This window comes from Thermobia domestica, chromosome 4 (assembly GCF_964235325.1).
Source record: "Thermobia domestica chromosome 4, izTheDome1.hap1.1, whole genome shotgun sequence".
NCBI classification, from domain to species: domain Eukaryota; kingdom Metazoa; phylum Arthropoda; class Insecta; order Zygentoma; family Lepismatidae; genus Thermobia; species Thermobia domestica.
The window spans coordinates 263,613,775-263,637,036 of NC_137457.1; the positions used below are offsets into that span (position 1 = coordinate 263,613,775).

A 23,262-nucleotide genomic window follows, 5' to 3' on the forward strand; every position below is an offset into this window, starting at 1 on the left:
ACTTTAAGTACGCCATTACTTTAAGTGGCATTTTTTATTAAGAGAGAACCTTCTTAAACGTTACTGTTATTTTTAAAAACATGAGAAGTTTTCTTTTCATCCTTTTAAGGAAAAGAAATGTACTTAAGAACATTTGTATGAAAAACCAGGAAGATATTTATAATGCGTATAACAAGTTAAAATGCAGTAATCAAATAATAAATCTTTAATTGATAAGGAGAAGAAAAATTAAGAATGCTTATAGACCGTACAGTTTATCTATATTTAGGGCTTTTAATGTACTGCACAAGTGTGCGTGTGAACTGTGAAATAGACAGTGAGAGTTAATCCTGTTTGTTATCTTTATTGCGGAAAACTGGTATGCGGCACTCCTAAACTTGAACAGCACGAGTAAAGAATTCAAATAAGTAACAGGAATCATGTTAGTGGTTAAAGAGAAAACAAACTTCTATTTTTTGGAGGTAAAAAAGTTACAGACAGTACGTTTCTGAAAGTAGCATGTCGTAATATAATATTACATTTATTATTATTATTATTATTATTATTATTATTATTATTATTATTATTATTATTATTATTATTATTATTATTATTATTATTATTATTATTATTATTATAGTATGCCTACTGTTACAAACTTTCATAGCCGTGTTGAACGAGGGTCATAACCAAGCTCGGTGAAAATGTCTGTTGCACCAACAACGTTCAAGGTTAAGTCTCTGTCAAATGGTGGATAAACTTGGTTTTAGCTTGAACGGCCGAATTTGGGGCTTTAAACTTCTTTGATTCAAGTCAATCTGTTTACATTCAATAATGTCTTTGTACTTTTCCACTAAATAAATTACAATACATTTCTCGCGTTCGGATTTTTTTTTTCGTGGTTTTATTATTTTTTCCATTATAATTACGATCACTGAAATTAGACTACTGAAATTCTATGCCCACAATCTCAAAAGTCGGAAAGACTGGCACGCGGTATGCTTCCTTCATTTGTTACTTTGTTAAACGAAGATTAGAGACAAAAGACGACAACCAATCAGAGTCGATTTTACAAATTGACCGAAGTTTATTTAAACGAGATGTACTGAAGTTCGACTTCCAATAGTGCAACAAAAGTCCTGAAAACACGTCTAAAGTTGGAAGTTTAGACGGTTGGAAGTTGGAAGTCCAAGTCTAAAGTTGGAAGGAAATGTTGAACGCGTTTGAGTGAAGACTCGTTTAAACTGCGTGGGTGCACACTGCTATCAAACAGTTAAACTGAACTAAAGTTTTTAATGCTGTTTTTAATGCTCTTTGGGTCAATTAACCACATCAACCCGTGTACAGTGATAATTATCAAGGAGAATATGATGAAAAGGCTTACTTGAGGATACTCATTTCGGGAGAACTTAATTTTCATCAAGTGAGTTTAACCAGTGGTTTCGGATGCATGAACTTAGACTTTAACTTCGGACAATCTCACTCTGAGACAACTCTCAAGGGCAGAAATGTTCGGAACCAATATAAGTTTCATCTCGTAAAGTGCCCTAACGCTATTTTTTAGCCATTTCGGGTACAAACAAGTGATTTAGCTACATTTTTACTTTAAGGAAGTTCATTTGCGTGTGGTTTAATAACTTCCGTGAAGTTAAATGTATACATTTTGACTTCCGAATTGTGTTACATATAGATATAGAAGTCCCATGGATCGACTATGTCGATAGGGTCAGACCAACACTGGTAACGGACGGCGAAATATTTTCTGGAAATGGATTCAGTATTCTCAGAATAAATTTCAGCTACTCTCTTAACCATATATTCAAACCTCTGAAGTGGTAGATATCTGCCATTTGCTGTTTCAACACTGATTGCTATAGAGTAACAATGGTAATAGATAGACATAAGCTTTTTTTTTTTTTCATATGGATTCAACGTTGAAAGAAAGGTTCCACCTGTATCTTTTATATTGTTACTCAAACCGGAATAGATGGACACATTTACTATCATTTTCAGTTTTAATATTGATTTTTATAAAGCAAAAATGTTACTAGGTAGTGCGGACTGTCCTATTCCATATGAATTCAGAATCCACACACACACACACACACACACACACATATATATATATATATATATATATATATATATATATATATATATATATATATATATATAATATGGATCCAGGCTATGATCAAGGGAGGGGCTAAACCATAGTTTGCCGCTTTATCCAGTGTAAAACAGGATTGAAGTCTATTTTATCCAGTGTATACCTGACAGTCAAAGGGGGAGGCTACAGCCCCTATAGCCCCCTCTTGGATCCGCCCTTGTATATATATATATATATAATCTCAACTGTCGTACTTCAATTGATACAGGAAGTTGTACTACATCCTCTGATTTCAATATTGAGTCCCAATGTACATAACCTAAGATATAGAAAGGAACAATTCTTCATATGGAGTCCCATAACCTATGACCCAAGGAAACTAAGGATTCTGTTTTGTAAATTTTGTAAATGTTGAATCATTATGGAATCCAAAGTGTGATAATTTTCTCTTTTGTTGTTATTTGAAATATATATTAGACATCATACGATATAGTTGTGGCCGTATAGGTTCATAATGTTTGAGTGATTGATGGAAAGAAACGTTATTCTTTATAAGATGGGAATAACCAGTAGCGTCATTTCAGATTTAGCTTGGAGGGAGCAAGACCCCTTGATATAAGTAAAATTTCGCGTTTTTCACTTACTTACTACTATTATATTGATAAAATCTATAGAAATCTCAAACCCAGTGGGGCAAATGCCCCTCCCTGCCCCCCTAAATGACACCTCTGGGAATAACTACCATAGATAAATGTTATTTATATTCGTTCACCGTTTCAAAATTATATTATAAATATATGGTTTTAATTTAACATTATTTAATTGCTTGAAGGAAGATTTAATAAGCCAATGTCTATATCTAGTCCTGAATGTTCTACCCGATAGCAAGTTATAGTCCTCTTTCTATTTCAAGTATGCCCCTGCTGTCGATGTATGTTTTCCTGTACCTCCCTCGAAAGAGGAGGAACGAGTTCCTTTGGCCGAGATCTTTCAATAGTTGGATTCAGGTATAGTTGCCAGATTGACTCGCTTCGCTATGCACTGTTTTGCTAGCTATTCTAAGTAGCCTACGATCTTCTCTCGCCAAGACCAAACGACTGAATGACAAGTTGGCAACACAGTCGAGGTTATTCACTTCTTTCCCCAAAGCAAAGGAAAGGCGGCTCCCTCGCGGGAAAGAGGGAGGAGCGGGTGGAATTGAAGTATGTTTCACATATTTTCCGAGGGCACACTTGAAATAGAAAGGCGGGGTCAATAATTTAGTGGAGAAGGGGCCAAAGAAGTGGACAGTTAGTTTCCTCATGTTCAAATGAATTATAGCGAACTGGAAATTAAAAACTAGAGAAGAGGAATAAGTTAAAAGTTAGAATTAAGGATGACAAATATTCAAGAACTGTATAATTTTGATTCATTATATAGGCAATCACTTGAACACGTAAATTAATATTCGTGATTCTGACTTGGTACAGTACCAAGAAGCCAGAATCTTCACAGAGGGTAAAAATAGTCGCTTGTACACATTAGTTAATATTCCTGTGATATAAAACACTTTAACTTCCTACCGTGTCAAGGAGCCAGAATTTTTACAGCGATTACAAATAGTCTTTCTACACGTCAATTAATGATCCTCTGATATAAAGCACTTTGATTCGTACAGTGCTAAGAAGTCAGAATTTTTATAAAGGGTACAAATATTCGCTTCTACACGTCAGTTATTTCTATAATATAAAACACTCTAACTTCTTTTCAGTGCCAAGCCAGAATCTTCACAGAGAATACAAATAGTCTTGTACAGTCCGCAACAAAAAACCTACAACATGAGCATGTTAGTTTATTGTGAAAGTAAGCCTAACAGCGTAGGGAATCAACATAACGTCTAAGTGACACGAATCACGCCAGGAGAAACCTAGGCGTCCTCCCCTGCACACTTATTTTGGAGCAAAAGACTTCGTCGTTTCACAATAAACTTAAAAGCTCATGTTGCAGGGTTTTTTGCTGCGGGCTGTACACGTCGATATGAAACATTTTGACTTAACTGTTTAAATATCATATTAATATATATGACTCACGAAAGAATCGAATCAGATTAACGATTTTGTTCGTTCCCGCACTATTCGTATCCAGTTCTCAAACGAATCATCTAAAAAAAAAAATGAAAAAGAAGAAAAGTATTTTTCAAGATTGCCTAATTTAGACATAAATATTTAGTTACCAAATAATTTCGTTACATTTAGTGGAAGAAAGATGTTTGGAAGGTAGATGAGTTTTTTTCTTTTTTTTTAAATTTTTTACCTACCACGATGTAATAAATATTTCAACTACGATACGCGTCCTTCCCGTTCTTTTGTTTTTCTTCCTTTTCATTTCGTTCAGCTGCCGTCACGTTTTATTCTCCTTTTCCTTCCTTCATAATGAGGACGATGATGCCACTGTCATTAGGAAAACGACAAAAAAAAGAATGCTGAATTTTAAAGAAAAAAGTTAGGAAACGACCTTGAGGCAAGGCCGTTGACTTTAAACTCGGTATCCATGGCAACCGCAACTATTGTTGGTATCAATAAAAGAAAGAAAATTTCTTTTGGAACGATGATTTGTGAGACAAAAAAGAAACCAAGAAAAAAGGAAGGGAAGCACAGATGAAGGGTTTAGAATGCGTGAGTCGTGACCAGTCCAGTCGAACAACATTTTAAAGCGCGTCTTGTGTGAAATATGGTCTTCGCCCATGAGATATTGAAATACAAGTCATGAACCTCCTCCAAAAGGACTTTTTTCTTACAAAAATTCTCTAAAATATTTCTTTAAGACTTAAAAGTCTTAATATCAAGTTGCTTTTTTGGATCAAAAGATCCAATAGATTTCAGGCAAAAATTTTCTTGTAGGCCCTGTATCTGGAGAACTACATGTAGTCTACCAAACCCAAACTATCATTTAACTCAATACGAAGTGCTTATTCCGTAAAAAAAAAAAATACGAAAACTCGATTTAGGGCCGTTCAAAAATTTGTGACCCCTGATCCAAAAATGCATCAAAACCCAATATATTTCAATCAATAATTTTCTTGGAGAATTACATATAGTGTAGCCAAACGAAAACTATCACTTAAGTCACTACGATCTGCTTATTCCGTAAAAAAAAAAAAAAAAAAAAAAAAAATGAAAACTCAATTTAGAAGCCGTTCAAAAATTTTGTGGCAACTAATCCAAAAACTAATTATATTTGTCAAGATCGCAACCTTTTGATGCAATCATTCCTAAAATTCTTGGCCAAGATCGCAATCTTTTGACCCATCTTTATGGATCATTCCTAAAATTCTTGTTTGGTAATTATTCCATAATATTTGTAGCGTTTAACGGAAAACATTTTGTCCAAAGATGAGGCATATACACTTATATTCGATAAGGCTGAACAAAATAATTTGGGTGATTGTGATTCCTTATGTGCAGTTTTCGAGAAAAATGAAGTTTTTTCTTGTAAACCTAAAAAAGTTGATGGTGTACAATAGCTACACCACCCATTTAACATAAAATTGGTACTGAATTATGCATTCATCAAGCTTTTCATTAAGAGACTAACAAAGATGAGATGGTGTTGGAAAGTAAAACATAAAGAATATGGTCAACTTGGCGATGGGTCTGTATCAGCAGAAAATAATATTGAAAATACATTATGATCAAGGATCTTATAAAATAGAGAATCTGCCCTTACAACAGAATCTTGAAGCCATACGTTACAGTTTCGCCACCCCTACTCTGCCCACTTCGCCCAATAGGATCGCAATGTTTTGAGCCAACAATCACGGCGGAAACGAAAGTAGCCAATCAGACGATGGTAGAAACGAGAGTAGCCAATCAGACGTGCCGATGCTCGGTTGCTCTTTGGCTTCACCGTTTTAATAGGATGAAGATAGATACGGGCAGATCCTCTATTTATAACATCCTTGGTTATGATAGAATTTGAATCTGTGATCATTATTAGTTGATACAGACTCATCGCCAAGTTGACCATATTCTTTACTTTGTTTACTTTCCAACAGTGTGCAACATGGTTATAGAAATAGTCTAAAATTATGATTATTAATTCTTAAACTTTAAATTTTTATTTAACTGTAATTTTGAAAAACAGATTACATTATTTTATTACGAATAAATGGGGAAATGCAAATCATACAAGAAGTGACATGACAATATAGTCCAAAGATGGCATATCAATCGATAAATGATATTGACTGAACGGAATGACAATTAAGTCTCGCGCATAGTTTTCGAGACAATCGAGGAAAACCTCGTTTTTATGCCGTTAAAAAGTGTATTATTGGTTACCAAATCTGATATAGCTGTTATTTTTTTATTCAGGTAAAATACATTTTTATATACTATGTATGAGAAATATACTTTGTTCACTAAGTACTATGTTTGAGATATTGTAGGTATTCCTTCCTTCAGAATCGATAGTTTCACGGTCAGCAAGTACAATATTTAAGATATTTCAGATATATTTTCCGTCAGAGTCGGTAAATTCACGATCATTAAATGATGCATATTTGAGATATCGCAGATACTCCTTCCTTCAGAATCGATAAATTCACTGTCATTATGTATACTGTATTTGAAATATTGCAGATATTTCTTCCTTCAGAATCGACAAATTTGCAGTCATTAAGTACTGTATTTGAAATAGTGCAGATATTCCTTCTGTCAGAATCGATAAATTCACAATCATTGCGTGCTGTATATTTGAGATATTGCAGATATTTCTTCCTTCAGAGTTGATAAATTCATGGTCACTAAATACTGTATTTGAGATATTTGAGATATTCCTTTCTTCAGAATCAATTAATTCACGGTCATTAAGTACTGAATATTTGAGATATTGCAGAAATTCTATCCTTCAGAATCGATAGATTCACGGTCAGCAAGTACTACATTTAAGATATTTCAGTCTTTTCGTCAGAGTCGAGATTTTGACTTGAGATATTGCAGATCTTCCTTTCTTCAAAATCATGATCATCAATCACAAATTGATGATCATTAAGTAGTGGCGGCTTTAGTGGGCAGGCAGGGTAGGCAATGGCCTACCCAAAAATTTTTGAAAAATTATAAACGCTAAAAGATGCAATAAAGAGTAAATATATTTTCCACTATTTATATTTGTAAGATAATTATTAGAAAAATAGCATCAATCACTACTGTAAAAGAAATTTTCTACTGTCATTAATCAATCAAATGTGTATATACATCCATATGCGAGAGAGCGTGCCTACCCAAAATTAAAATCCTAAAGCCGCCCCTGTCATTAAGTACTGTATTTGAAATATTGCAGATATTCCTTCCTTCAGAATCGACAAGTTCACGGACAATAAGCACTATAAGTTTGAGACATTGCAGGTACCCGTACCTGTGACCAAGAAAAGTTAGTTTCTAATACTGAAATTGATCATTTAGAACAAGTACGAATAAGCCTCAAAGTAAAGTCTCAATCAATAAGATTCAAAAGACAGAATTGCTGTGTATATATGGTTGTATAGCGTGTAAAAATAATTACTTATTTTATTGAAATCGATCGTTTTGCAGTCACAAAACGAGGACAGAAATGAAAAGTATGCTTCAGATAGGAAATAAAAAAGAAAAAAAGTAAATATAATGTATTATGAAAACAAACATTTTCCTTTTCTCCATATCTTCTGTTGTATATACTGTACGAAATACAAATGTCACTTTTCGTTATTATTGTTTTCGCTTCAGGGTACATAAATACATGTGGAAAGGTGTGTGTACATATACACAAAGATCTTACCATTCTACAAATTATAGTAGATTTTTTTCTGGAAAGAAAAGAAAGTTAAAACAATATTCCCTCGGGAGTCCCGTTATCCATAAGTTCTATTGTGACCATGTATAATGTATGTAAGTATATGCATACATGCATGAGAACATGTGTATATGTGCTTTGTCGTAAAATACCGTGACGTATTAATCAGGACACGCGAACAGTCATCAAGATATGCCATTGAGAATTGTTGTTGTTTTCTAAAGAGATACGTAAAACAACCCGTTATAAATACGTCTCGGAATTTCATATATAATTTTAGAAGGGAAATACAGGGTTGGCCATAAGTTTACTTGACAAAAACGTATTTGAAATTTAATATTTATCAGATACGAAACTATGAAGTGACTACAAGTCGTATCGTAACATTAAGTTAGATCAGTGGTTCTCAACCTTTTAGACTGACGGCACATTTTACTGAATGTTCAGGACATCTGTTTGATATTTTCATAAATATTAGTGCTACTACTACTACTAATAATAATAATAATATCTATTATAATGTAACCAATTAGTTTTTATAATGACTATATATAGCACTGAGTATTATTGCTATCCCCTGAGGTGTTGACTGGTACAGTCTGTCTCGATTTTAACTGATTATTATTAAATCCTTTATGACTTTCAAATTCTAAAATTTCGTGACACCAGTGTGTCGCAACATATCGGTTGAGAAGCACTGAGTTAGATTATCTAAAATAAGAGCTCAAATATCATCATTTCCAATGAGCAAATTACATCTTTTAAGCATAGGAGAATATGTTGTTGAATGATAATTGATAGAATCTAAACGTAATAAGGTTTTTGAAATACTCTACCATCATTTTTGAAGTACGAACACATGTTCATCCTTTTGATAACTTTCTATTTATTGTAAATTCAGTTAATTGCAAATGTAACAAGGCTTAAATCCTTCGTAAAATCACTTCTTAAGAGGCTCCATCACAGCGAAATTAAAATACCGCTAATTTTACAGTAATTATATGATATCTTCAAATAGATAAAAGATAATCGAAAAGTGGAACAAGAGCTCGCTACGAAAAACGAACTCATTCTTCGTCCTCAGGGAAGCAATTGGAAGAGCGAGTCTGACATATGTCATTTAAGAGGCCCCATCACAGCGAAATTAAAATACCGCTAATTTTACAGTAATTATATGATATCTTCAAATAGATAAAATATAATCGAAAAGTGGAACAAGAGCTCGCTACGAAAAACGAACTCATTCTTCGTCCTCAGGGAAGCAATTGGAAGAGCGAGTCTGACATTGTCATTTAAGAGGCCCCATCACAGCGAAATTAAAATACCGCTAATTTTACAGTAATTATATGATATCTTCAAATAGATAAAAGATAATCAACAAGTGGAACAAGAGCTCGCTACGAAAAACGAACTCATTCTTCGTCCTCAGGGAAGCAATTGGAAGAGCGAGTCTGACATTGTCATTTAAGAGGCCCCATCACAGCGAAATTAAAATACCGCTAATTTTACAGTAGTTATGTGATATCTTCAAATAGATAAAATATAATCGAAAAGTGGAACAAGAGCTCGCTAGACAATATTATTTTATATCAAATACTGGTATCACGACTCACTTATCTGCTTTCGATTTCCAGCCGTTTAGAAAATCAGCATTTAATTTATCAGCATTTTGAACTTATAGTTTGCAGATGATGTGGCATTTGTTGCGGAATGTGAAAAGAAAGTCAATAAGATGTTACAAAATTTGAGGAAGGGCTCTGAAGAATATGAGAGAAAATAAATGTAAAAGCCATGGTAATTGAAATGAAGCGGTCAGTGTCAAATATAGATGTAGGAGGGGAGAAAATTTAAGAGTGACTCGTTTTAGATACCTGGGTAGTGCGAACGTGAGGTAAAAACAAAGATAGGAATGGCGAAAGAAGCCTTTAAGAAGAAGAAAAAAAGTCTCTTTTGTGGGAGTTTGAATAAAATGTTTCGTGCGGAGTAGTGCACTACATGGGGCAGAAACATAAACATTATCCAAAAATGAAGAAAAAAGTTTTCGAAGCTGGTAGCTTTCGAAATTTGGGTGTGAAGAAGAAAATTAGCTGCGTCGAGTGGAAAACGAATGAGACGGTGTTAGAAAGGGTGGAAGAGAAAATAACTATTTTAGATGTAAGTAAAAAAAGGAAGATAAAGTGGTTGGGATATTGGCTCAGAAGGGACTACATCATGAAAGATGTGCAATAGGGCTATGATGACAGGAAAGAGAGGGAAAGGGCGAAAGAGACTACAATTGATGGACGATATCAAAACAGAAAAGTCATACGGGAGGACGAAGACGTTAGCGGAAGACCATGGAGCATGGAAGATTGTCAGTTGTGGCAAGTAACCTGTCAATAGTGGTAGAATACCTATGATTTTACTATGATGATTATACTATGAATCAGTAATACTAAATTAATATTTGAGATCTAAGAGTTGATGAACTAGTGTTGCCCACGAGACTCGAGAAATTTCTCGTCTCGTCTCGTCTCAAAAACGAGACAACACTGTCAGAAAATGAGGTGTTGAAACAACACAAAATGAATACCACTTATAGTGTGTTACTTGTGTGTTAATTCAGTACCAAGCACATCGCCTTCCGGGCATACCAGAAATAACTTGGTACTACCTGAGAGAATTTGCATTGGTATTTATCGCTTTATATGAGCAAAGCTTTGCGAAATATATTTGGCACTTATGCCAAGTAACGAATAATGTTCTATGTTTTCTGTAATCTGTCACAATAATATTGTTGTAAACCTGTGAATCGTCTGGCAACAATTACATAGGCAAGAGTTCTGCCATCTTCTGTTCATATGTGCTAAGACACAAGAATAACAGATAAAGAGAATAGATGGAAGCACTGCTATTTTTGTAACTGTTGTCAGATGATTCACAGATTTACAATAATATTATTGTGACCGGTTACAGAAAACGTAGAATGTTATTAGTTACTTGCCATAAATGCGAAATATATTCCGCAAACCTTTGCTCATACCAAACAATAAAAAACAATGCAAAAACTTACAGCCAGTAAGGAGGTATTTCTGATATGCTCTGAAGCGATGTGCTTGGTGTTGAATTGACACACAAGTAATACGATGAAATGACAGTCATTTTGTGTTGTTTAAACACCTTATCTTTTGCTGTGAAGTATTACCATATCGCGTTTGTGTTTTTGTCTTGAAATTAAAAATGTATTGTACTTCTCATTCCGTCCACAACACTAATGATGCTTACCAATTACGGAGTGACCACCATGAGAATATTTACTTCGCTTTATTCTGAGAAAAAAAGTAAAAGAAAGAACAAATATTATTCATTTTGAATCTACATTGATAACTGCAAAGGAAGTGATCAAAATTACGACTTTTCCGGCATAAAAATTCAAATATAAGGCAGAAACGTGAATAAGCTCCTACGAGTACAGAGTATAAGGCAGAAACGTGAATAAGCTCCTACGAGTACAGAGTATATAAATCATCCTTAACCAAGACATGATCTAGATGTCTAAATAACGTATAGGATACACTTAACTTTTTTTCTTTTTGGCTCGTTTAGCTTTTATAAACCTATTCACAACCTGGTCGTGCTTCAATTTAAGTCAGATATGATGCAATATTTGACCAATTTGAATTGCCTTCTATTGTCTTGAGTGACAGGAATAAAAATTTATAGACGCTCCGCCACTATTTGTCAGCGTCAAGTGGCATTCTTTAAATAACTGACTGATACAAGATATGCATCATGGAGATTTTCACATAGTTTTTTCCTCCTCTTCCTTTCTTGGGTATATATTGTCGTGTCGGATATTTCGACATACATTGGATATATGAGATAGCATAACTTACATATGTAATACTATGCAGGGCAATGACCGAATAATGTATAACTGAGTTTCGAAGCTCCATACTTGAGAAATCATATCTCAAGGTTAATCGAGTCAGAAACATATATTTATTTTCAAAAAATACTGTAATTATAATGGAAATAATGCAGTTTATTTCAGTATTGCGTCAATTGGACACTTTTTTCATTTAAATATTTCACAAATTTTACATTTGATTAGAATTATTACATAGAAAAATTGTGTGCTGTTATGTAAGCTGTAATTTCTATTAAATTGAATTTTACGTATCATTTATAATACGAATCTACGAATATTATAAATCTTATCTGTTAGTACTGGAGATCCTAGTTTAAAGACCCCTGAGTCTTTAGATTTTTCTCTAAGTTTACCATCTGTAGAACTTACAGTGACCACATACGTAAGGTTTCACCTTCGTTAACATAAGAGTAACTGAGAGGTGTAAACATAACTGATAGTAAAGGTATCCGTTACGTCATACAAGGGAGAGGGAAGAAAAGAAAGTTTAGAGGAAAGTAAAGAAGAAAAGGCAAAAAAAACTGTCTAGGAATGCATCTTAGTGTACGTGACATAGGCCCCACCCACACGTCCCTCCCCCCTTTGGTGACCTCCGGCGGTGAACTTTGAACCCCAAGTTTTCCTAAGCCTTGGGAACACGTTAAGTCAACAACCGAAGCATGCTTTCATGCGAACAGCTCCCCGCTAAAATATGTTATGTGAGTGACTAGAGTTAAGTTCCCAGGAAGAGTTGCAGATTGCTAACCTTGTGCAATATTCTGTGATGCCATCATGTTATGACGTTTTATGTTGTGCATTTTTTCTTTTTCTAATTCACGAAATAAAGTTTGCGAGATTCCAAACAAGTGCAGTTTGTTAGGAAATACCGGGATGAATTAGGATGGAAAACATATGGATATATTAATATGTAGGAAATTATTATTATTATTATTATTATTATTATTATTATTATTATTATTATTATTATTATTATTATTATTATTATTATTATTACGAGGCGTGCTCAACAATTATTGTCCCTCATATATAGAGGAAAATTTATTTCGTCAACTATTTAATGAAGGGCCGTATCTCAAAACCTTACTTTTTCAGACATAAAGAAAGAAATATAATTCCATAGAGGAAGAAAAAGTTAAATATGAAATAATTGATCAATAATTTCACATAATTGTTATCTGGAATAAGTGACGAGTTATTATATTTAACTGCTTTCCTCTGCATGTAATTATTATTTCTTTCTTTATGTCTGAAAAAGTAAGATTTTGAGATACGACCCTTCGTCAAATATTCTCCTCGAAGAACTAATTATAGAAATTCACTTCGTCTACATATGTTCAAGAGCAGAGTTTCCTAATCTTTCTGGAGTTCCAAACCCATTATAGTGATTATTCATTCTCCGCAATCCCCCGTCAAATTAAAAATGATTTTTTAAATATATTTCACGTATCATAGAAGTGACATTGTAAATTTAGTTTACAACACTAAATCTGTCATTTATGATCATGCAACACTGTTATAAATGGAGATATTCGACAAAATATAATTGTATTGATCATGTGTAATATTATGAATTTAACAACATTCACCTATTGTGATGGGGTGATGTATCTTTTAGCTTAGGTTGGCCGTTTATCTTTTTTTAATTATGTTCTTCTCAATTGGTTGAAACCTAGGTAAGATACATTACAAATATCCCAGGTGTGAGCAACATGACGATAAAGTTTAAAAAGAAAAAAGAAAATGTCCCGTGGACAACCTCATAGTCCATCAGGGATCCGCGGACCGCAGATTAGGAAACACTGTTTTAGAGCTGTTACATCTTGAAAAAAAATGGCGGTTGATAGCAAGCCATTGACTCACAGTATGAATAAGAGCCGAATCACATTCAAATTTCTTTCCACGACCCTGAAATGTATGCAAGGAATGAATACTGGAAGTCTAACCTCCCCCCCCCATGAAATCCCGACTTTTCTGTAAATTTCGTTTATTTACGGGGTGATTTTACAAAATGTAATATGACTATCCTTATATTGAATTTTGATCTCCCTCCGAAAAGATTTGGACCTTCCCTACACTAACCACATCAGTGTGAATCTCCATTTGTCCTAGACCTTTCAACTGGAAATCTTTTTCACGCCAAGCAGTTTAGCTTTCTCCTTTTTCACAATCCGGGCGCACTTGCTACCAGCAAAACACACAAAACACAACCAAAATCAATGACGTTACCCTGTATTTTGGTACAAAGTCTCGAGTACAACATATTAGCCTAGTTGGCATAACCGTGGAACGTAAAACTGAAATATGTAGTTTTATTTCATTTTTATTTCAGTAACAACAACAAGATTTACAATTTAAAAAGGGATTTGAACCATCCCTGTCCATTCGACGCTTTTCCGCCAGGAATCGATCTCGGGACCCCGTGTACCAAAGGCATGCACTCCACCTAACAGACTAGAAAGGAAAGCCTTCATAGAGACAGAGGATATAGTTTCCTAATTCTTTTTTAACAATTATAAATTAACCTTTTGTGATTTTCCGATTAGCTGAACGATTACGACATTCGTACCTTTGATAAAACTTGCAGTGACGACACCAGCTTTAATTTGGGAAGGGAACCAAACAGAGGAGTGAGAGACATTTGGGGGAGGCAGATAATTTTTTTGTACTCCGAAAAGAATAGTTTTAAATTGGATCTACATTAAAATACGTCTTGTGGAGCAGTAAGGGACAGGACTAGTTTGCGGGGTAACGTTCGCGCCCTTGTCCTCTCTGGCATCGTCACTGTACCCGTGGTTCTGAGTTTGATTCCTGAACAGATACTGTCTTCATTATTTTGTTTAGTACAAAACTTGAGGCCCTAAACATATAATATGAATTCATTTAGTCATGAAACTGCTACGTATTAGGAAGTTAGAATTGATGTTACATTTGAATCTTTACACAGTTGCAGATCATAGCTATGACTAGCGAAATAATATTTGCTATTTATATTTTATATGTTACGAAATTAATTCTCAAGTGATATTTCCAAATAAAGTTTACAGATTTCAGAGAGGGTTTTTTGATAATTTTAAAGGGCTAAGCTCCTTGGTTACTCCTCTGAGTCTACATAGAAGAATTTTCTTCTTACTTCAGGTTAGACGCTAATGAACACTGCTAAGACAGTAAGTAGAGTCATACTATTATGTATCCTTATATTATAGGCAACCAACTTTCCTTAGCTACTGTGCAGGTTGCATACAAGCTAGTGAGTGTTACAAATTTTAAATGGGATATGGATAACCACCGTTAACGTCACCGTTACCCGTAAAAATGTTAATGGATTGACTCCATTAACGAACTTGGACTAGATAATCGTTCTACCTATCCATTGCAAAAAAAAAGAATAATTCAAAAAATCGCATTGCTTAAAGAAGTACTATATGGAGTAACGTTAATACAATCTTAATTCCCATTGTGTGATCCAAATAAAAGTTTTCTCATTGGTGATAAGGAATCAAATTATTTCTATTGTTGTCTAGAATTTTGTAGAATGAAACTCATTTAGGAAGTTTATATTACAAGTATTTTTTTTTCATTCTTCTTGTTTTAGAAACATGTCAAACTACCTCATCTTAGTACTTGCCACCATATTATCTGCAGCTCAGAGCCAAGTTCTTCTCGAAGGAAGTTGTCCAGTAGTACCAGTACAAAGATACTTTTCACCCGATAAGGTAAGATACTTGTGTCTTTGACATTACGATGTTATTTTTCAATTTTAGTCCATTTTGTACAAATTAATTTAGTGCTTATTCATTCAGTTACAATGTGATTAACAGACCAGAAGACTTTTCTTCCATCTGCCACAATATAATAGTTGCTACCTAACGATAGTTCTTGTCTCTGTTCCAAAAATGAGCCAAAGGGAAAGTAATTACTTATAGAAACAAATGTTCATCTTCTTTTATATACAAATTTATGTATATATGTTCCAGAATAACTCTGAAACGCAGGAGCAATCTGAACGAGACTTGGTATAAGTATTACTTATAATTTGAAACAAAATATTGTGGGAGTAAGGCATCCCTAGCACCCCTAGGGTGAGAGGGATGACAATTACGTTTAACAACACCCCAACAGATTAGGCAACACTTCGTAACTTGAAACATTGTTGGTTGCCTATCTAACAGGGGGACACTTTCCTTCTAATGCTTATCACATGGGAGAAAGGTTTTAAATACTTTCCATAAACTTGTTCTTCTGTTCGAAAAAAGGGTATTTCAGAGAAGGGCAACACTAAATACCTTGTTCGTCGTTATTTATTCTGCTTCGATTTTTTTCCAAATATTTTTCATAAATCTTATTCTTATCATGCGAATACCATGGTGTTTCAGTTAGTGCAGTATAAAATCGACTCTTCAGTGTCGGGGAAACACAGTTGATCAATAATAGGACACTTACCTTTAGCACAAAAGATTGCTGGTTTAATCTTCCAAGGGAAATAGATGAGATGAAGAAATTATGTAGTTTAATCATATTTTGTATTCAGAGACAAATGAATAAATTGGTATCCTTAACGTCCCACGTTACGTTATTTACCTACATAGAGTAGAGGAGAAAAATAATAGCCACACACACACACACACATAAAAGTTCTGTGCTCCGTACCCCATAGTATGAATTCCGATTCATTTTGTTCCACAGAATATACATTTCGAAACCCCAGGACGATCGATCGTGTCATTTTTTTTTTATCGGCGAAAAACTTTAGCGATTTTGGATAGGAATATACACGTAACACAACCATACGAAGGAGAGTTCTGTTCAGCGGACCCCAGGGTATGAATTCGATGTATTTTGTTACGCTGAATCTAAATTTCGAAACCCCAGGACGATTGACCGCGTCAATTTTGTTTCATGAACGAAAAACTTGTATCCTTCTTCTCCAAAATCGATAAAGTTTTTCGCCCATAAAAAAAATGACACAATCGATCGCCCTGGGGTTTCGAAATTTGGATTCGGCGTAACAAAGTACATCGAATCCATACCCTGGGGTCCGCAGCACATTTTTTTCCTTTTTGTATGGCTGTGTTACATGTATCTTCCTATCCAAAACTGCTCACATTTTTTGCCCATAAAAATTGGCACGGTCAATCATCCTGGGATTTCGAAATTTGGATTCTGTGTAAGAAAATATATCGAATCCTGGGGTCCGGTGCACAGAACGTTCATTGTGTGTGTGTGTGTGTGTGTGTGTGTGTGTGTGTGTGTGTGTGTGTTTGTGTGGCTATGTAATTAATGAAAGTGCATGATTATGGATGAATTTGTGAAATAGGGTTGTGGGAGGAAACAGTACTACTCAAGGACACAAGGTTGCTGACCACAAACTCACATCGTCTGAGATTCAAGTAGAAACCCCTTTCACGATAGATTAAATTCTCTACTACTGAATCATTGCAAGGTTAATATTCATCATATAAGCAGGTAAAATATGATATGCATAAAACTGTGTTTTCTTTAGATCTCTATCACTTGCTATTACAAGCCGGTACATACAATAAAATCGCAAACTATAACAAACAATAAATAATTGTTTCTTTGTAGTCTTATCAAGAGAATGATGTTTTTCCGAACAGAGTATTAACGTGCGATGAGGAGTGCATACTGGAGTAATTCATTACTGTATTAGTGTTACCGAAACACTGACGTAAAAGATCGCTAAACGAAAGAGAAAATGACTCCAATTTGGGGTGAAAAGTAGCTAAAAGTATATTCAAGATTCTCATTTATTATGGTTTTCGTGTGACCAAGTCATACACAAATAGATTTTTTTTGAAAACAGAATTTCATTAGTTATTTTTTAAGAAAAGAAAGACTAAAAACCTAACTACTGCAGGAAAGATATGTTAGCCGAACTCTTTAGTATGACACTAAGCATACGTCAAAACGACTGTGCATAAGGCTCCGTATTTTTAAAAAGATTTATTTTAGTTTAGATTATCTTCAGTATATTTCTGTTTCTACTTTTTTCAATACTCTTCATTTGATACATTAACCACCCGTAGAATTTTTGAACATTATTCTATAGTAGGATATTTCGAAGGCTTCTATCGCCTAGTTTTCTTCCATTTGTACGGTCCATACAGAGTAACGCTATCTTAGTGTGTAAGATGTCTGTCTACCAACTGGGCGTCCCGGGTTCATTTCACGGTGGAGATTAATGTAACAAGTCTTTTTTTCGTTTTATTCTTGTTTAAGCGTCTCTGAGGTTTAGCCAGCCTCTTTAAAATGGGTGTCGAGGCAGTATGGGGTAGTAAAGTGTCTGGATCGGGGTGCTGATTATGTACGAATAAATTCCATGAGCGCCGAAATCAAGACAATGTGCAGCATTTATCTCCACATACTTCTTTTCGGACTTCATGGTCTGCCAGTAAGGCATGGAATTTTTACTTCGCTTTCTTTTACCTTACCCACGTAGAGTCTATACCTCACATCCGTATAATACCGCACTTCATTCTTACGATGTCATCATCCTTGTTTTATGACAATATTGTGCAAATGGCCTTCTTCGTCTGATTCAAAAGTCATTCTGAATTTTATATCTTATTTGTATCAATTACCACATGTTATTTTACTCTTTAAGTATCATATATCATGCCTCTGTTATTTATGATTAAGTTACTCTGAAAACCCCTGAAAAAGAAAAAAACTTACGTAGATTTATTACCTGCCGCCAAAGTGGCAGCTAATGGTATCTTTAATCATTGAATCACTTGCGTAATTTGAAGATTTTTTTCGAAGAAATATATAATAACTTATACCAAGCTAGAATCCAAATTTATCGCTTTTAAATTAGTTACTTTATAATTATTACTTTGGACATATATAGTTGTTTGAGGGAAAAATAATGATTAATATCAAGAAAAATTCCCTTTTAATGGTATTATTCTTGCTATACTTGTCTCATTAGAAGCAGGTGCTAGCAAAGAATTAGTCTCGATTCTCATGAAGATATTCTTTTCTCCATTTTATACGGTGATTATGTTCTCACAGAAAAAAAAGAGAGAAGAGCTTTTTTTTTAAAAAAAAAATGCAGTGTCTGCAACTTAAGGGGTTCAAGATAATGGAGAATAGCATCCCTAAACAATGTTGCCATTCATATGAGAAGTTTCTTTCAGATGGTCAGAATTTTGGGATTTATTTATAAAAATTACAAGTAACATAGTTACTAACATTCGTGACTACTTTATACTTGAAATTGCAAATTAGCAATATGAATAACAAAGAGAAAATAGGACAAAATCTATTAATGGGCCTATGCCAGCATTTGCCTGGTTAGTCTGCAAAAAAATAACTTGATATGGGTTCGATTTCTGATGGAGGATCATTGAACACATTACTGTGGTTCAGATTCCAATTTAAACTACAGGATTCAACCACACTGCTGACAAGAGCCGTAAATACAAATTAATTAATTAATTAAAATCCTATAAATCTATCAATTCTTTCCGTTTCCTTAGGCGGCACTGAAAATTTCACAGGTGTTATAAAGATACATTGTACTTAGTAATCACAGATCATCAAAGGAGAAATGTGCAGATTGGAATCAGGTTTTCTTTCAGAAAGTTTTGTCTGCAGGATGTGGTGGTGGTGGGGGATCAAAATATAAAGTGACTGCACTGGGACGCTATTACTAAAGGGCATGCCTGCACAAGATTGTGATGGCAACTTATCTTAGCTCTAGAGGGAGTAGGGATGGCGGAAGAAATAACAGAACCGACTCCAAACATCTTACGTCATGTTGACAGAGAATATTCGAATATATTGTAAGGGACAATTGGGCTGTGGTTACTCTAAAATTTAATCGAAATTTTCGTCAGAAGAGTATACCAATTTACCATATATTATTGGCACAAGTTCACTTTGGTGGTCATATATATATATATATATATATATATATATATATATATATATATATATATATATATATATATATATATATATATATATATATATATAAAAAGCTTTTTTCTTGTGCCGTATTACAATGTATTGGCATTGAAAATAGAATAACATTAAATTGTGGTCGTTTTAAAGTGATAGCAGATTCTGATGAAATAACTGGGTTAATACGTAGATTTTCTCGCCCCCAAAACTCCCTGAAACAATAATTGTTTAAATGTTGTTTTTCCAGATACTTAAAATTAAACAAAAAACAACAGAAACTATGTGAAACTACAGTAATGAAAATATAAATTATTACATCATCCACAAGCACATGCACCATTTTCCAATGGACTCCAATATGATCAACTTTCTCAGGTTTGACTTCCATTATTGGAATCCAATATGTTCAACTATAATAGATTGCGATTTCAGTTGTAGGACTCCAATATGATCAACTCTTCCAGATTTTGATTTCCATTGGAATCAAATATGGTTAACTATCTTCAGATATGGTTCCCATTGAAATCAGGTATGATTTCCATGATCAGCTATCTCAGATTGTGAAATCTTTGTGGAAATCCAATATACCCAACTATCTCAGGTTGGCTTTTCGTTGAAATCCAATATGACAAGCTATTTGAGTTTGTAATTTCTTTTTCTAACTACAATATGATCAACTATCTCAGGTTGTGATTTCCATTAAAATCCAATATGATCAAATATTTCAAGTTGTGATTTCTTTGTTGGAATCCAATATCATCAATTATCTCAGATTGTGATTTCCATCGAATCCAATATGATCAATTACCACAGATTGTGATTTTCATTGGAGTGCAATAGGGTCAGCTATCTCAGATTGTCATTTCTATTTGAAATCAATATAGTTAATTATCTCAATGGAATGTTTATGGTGATTTCCTTGCTGAAATCCAATAAAATCAAATATCTCAGGTTGTGATTTCTTTATTGGAATCCAATATAATCAACTATCTCAGATTATGATTTCCGTTGTAGAACTCTAATGTGATCAACTATCTCAGGTTGTGATTCCCATCGGAATCCAATATGATCAATTATCTTATCTCAAGTTGTAATTTTATTGGAATCCAACATGATCAACTATCTCAGGTTCTGGTTTCTAATGGATTGGTTGATTTGGAGCTTAACGTGCCTTTCAGCAGTGAAGCTATGTGAGACATGGAGCTGTAGCTTAACGTGGGACCCGATTCACATGAGCTCCAACTGGGAATCGAAATGGATCTCCCGTCTCCAGACGTGTACACTAACCATATACCAACGATGGAGCTCTGATACCCAGCGAAATCCAGTATAACCAATTATCTCACGTTGTGATTTCCTTTCAAATTCAACGTTATCAACCATCTCAGGTTATAATTTCTATTTGAGTTCAACGTTACCATCTATCTCAACTTCGTGATTTCCGTTGAAGTCTAATAGATCAACTGTCTCAGATTGTGGTTTCCATTCGAATCCAATATGATCGATTATCTCAGATTGTGATAATTAGACCAATAAAGTAAAATTATATATATATCACATGTTTTGCATGATGTATGTTATTACACCAAATAAGTCAGGCGATCTTTGTGTGATTCGGCTATGAGCCCATGATGACTTTAATGTAATTATCTGATTTTTCGTTCCACCTTAAATTGAAATTATGTATGCTTTATAGCAAGAGTCAAATATCCCGTCTCTTTAAATATATTGCCCCTTTTGTTAAAACACTAAAAATGTAATTCTTATTGAAACGTCCTTCGTGTATTAACTTGAAAATGTCATCCGATAAGTGAAATTTCTGGTTTTCCTACGAGTTTTGAGTGTGAACATCTGGCAGCACTGATCTAATCGAATAGCAAATCCTCCAGAGTGGATGGGAAAAAGATGTGAAGACACTAAGATGCAAGAACACATAATTTGGTCTGTTAGCATGTTTTTTTTCTGGGAATTATTTGCATAAAGACTACCTACAAGAATCTGCTTGTAAGAGAGATCGCCCAGGGAAAACGACGGGACAGCTGAGAACGTGAGAAGAGAGCTTAAAAGGGACCTTTTGTAACCTTTCACTGCGTCACGTGTTTATGGAAAGTTAATACTTGGTCAAATTCTCTACGTTTTCCTGGAATATTAATACCTCAACAATTTAGATTTGAAACACTTATAATGAGATAAAGAAGGAAAGAGAATGATAATTATATAATAAGGGCAAAGGTCACAGTCCACATCTTGTAACTAATGGCTGTGTTATATCCTAATTGTTGTAATAAGGCAGTTAACTCAAGGATATATATATAAAAAGCCTGCAATAGCGAGTTTTCTTCTGTTTGCAGTAAGCAATACAAGAGAGTAAAATGATGGAAACAGTGATCTGTAATTTTGAAATCCACAGAAATGTTATAATTGATGTAGATCAATTTTAAGAGCTCTATAATTTGGAAAATAGAAATTGACAATACAAATTTAAAGACTTGTTTATCTTATATATATAACAAAATGAGTGTTTATATGTGTATTTGTCAGGTATATAAATCTATACCGTTATATGACATACTTTAATATATGGGTCATTTGCAAATAAATTGGCTTTCTGGAGATTAAAAATGACGAAACCTTAATAATTAAAATATCATTCTCATAATTAGCACTTATCATACACACTAAAAATTTAAACCATTCATGGTCGAGGCCAATTCATTTATTAAAGTTTTCATCATTTTTTTTAACACTAAAAAGAGAAAGCCATGCGTCAGGAGAATGACATAATATTTTAATTTTATGCTCATAACTGGCAGTCAGACTCACATAACTTAAACGTTAAAACAAGGATCATCTTTAACTACAGTTAAAGAGTAAAGGAGTCAGAGTGTAAAACAAAGTTTAAAATTACATTATTACATAAAGAATAGGAACAACATAAAATAATAAAGCGACATGTATGACATAATACTGAGTTTTAATTACAAGATTCCTACAAACGTATATAATACATTGTATGTTTTAGAAAGTGATATATAACAGTAACATCACAGTCGTTCAGATTGATTTAAATTCACATTTGCAGGTGCGAAACTAGGAACAGCAATATGCTATCTTAAACAATATAACTTATGACACAAATTCTAACCTGAAACTCGACGGCTATTAGACAAGACGTCTGATAATAAACATACTGTTTCATTGTACAAGCTTTGTTGGAAAGCATAAAATTAATGCAATTAATATATTTTTCACAAAACTTCTATAAAACAAGATTTTACCTAAAAGAGTGTGACTTTTATCCGTGTTCAATAATAAATGTAAAAGTCCAATCATTAGCTTTCACAATACTATAGAAACAAATGTATTATTAAATTTAAAACGTAAGATTTAAAAGAACTAAGACAGAAGACTACTTTAGAAGAAGACAGAAGAAGACTACAGACTAGTTAGAACCAAATGTAGTATTTTTCTTTTTTCTTTGTTTTTTTTCATTCAAAAAGTGTCATATATTTCAAATATTGTATGTGAA

At 33.8% G+C, this 23,262-nt stretch overlaps 1 protein-coding gene across 1 annotated transcript in view; it reads left to right on the forward strand.

Moving 5' to 3' along the window:
• LOC145684040 (apolipoprotein D-like) overlaps positions 1 to 23,262 on the forward strand; it is a 159,825-nt gene that overhangs the window by 56,887 nt on the left and 79,676 nt on the right. Inside the window, exon 2 of the mRNA XM_081755867.1 lies at positions 15,400 to 15,520. Within this exon, the coding sequence (XP_081611993.1) occupies positions 15,404 to 15,520 (117 nt within the window). The 5' untranslated portion in view covers positions 15,400 to 15,403. The remainder of the gene's footprint in view (positions 1 to 15,399; positions 15,521 to 23,262) is intronic.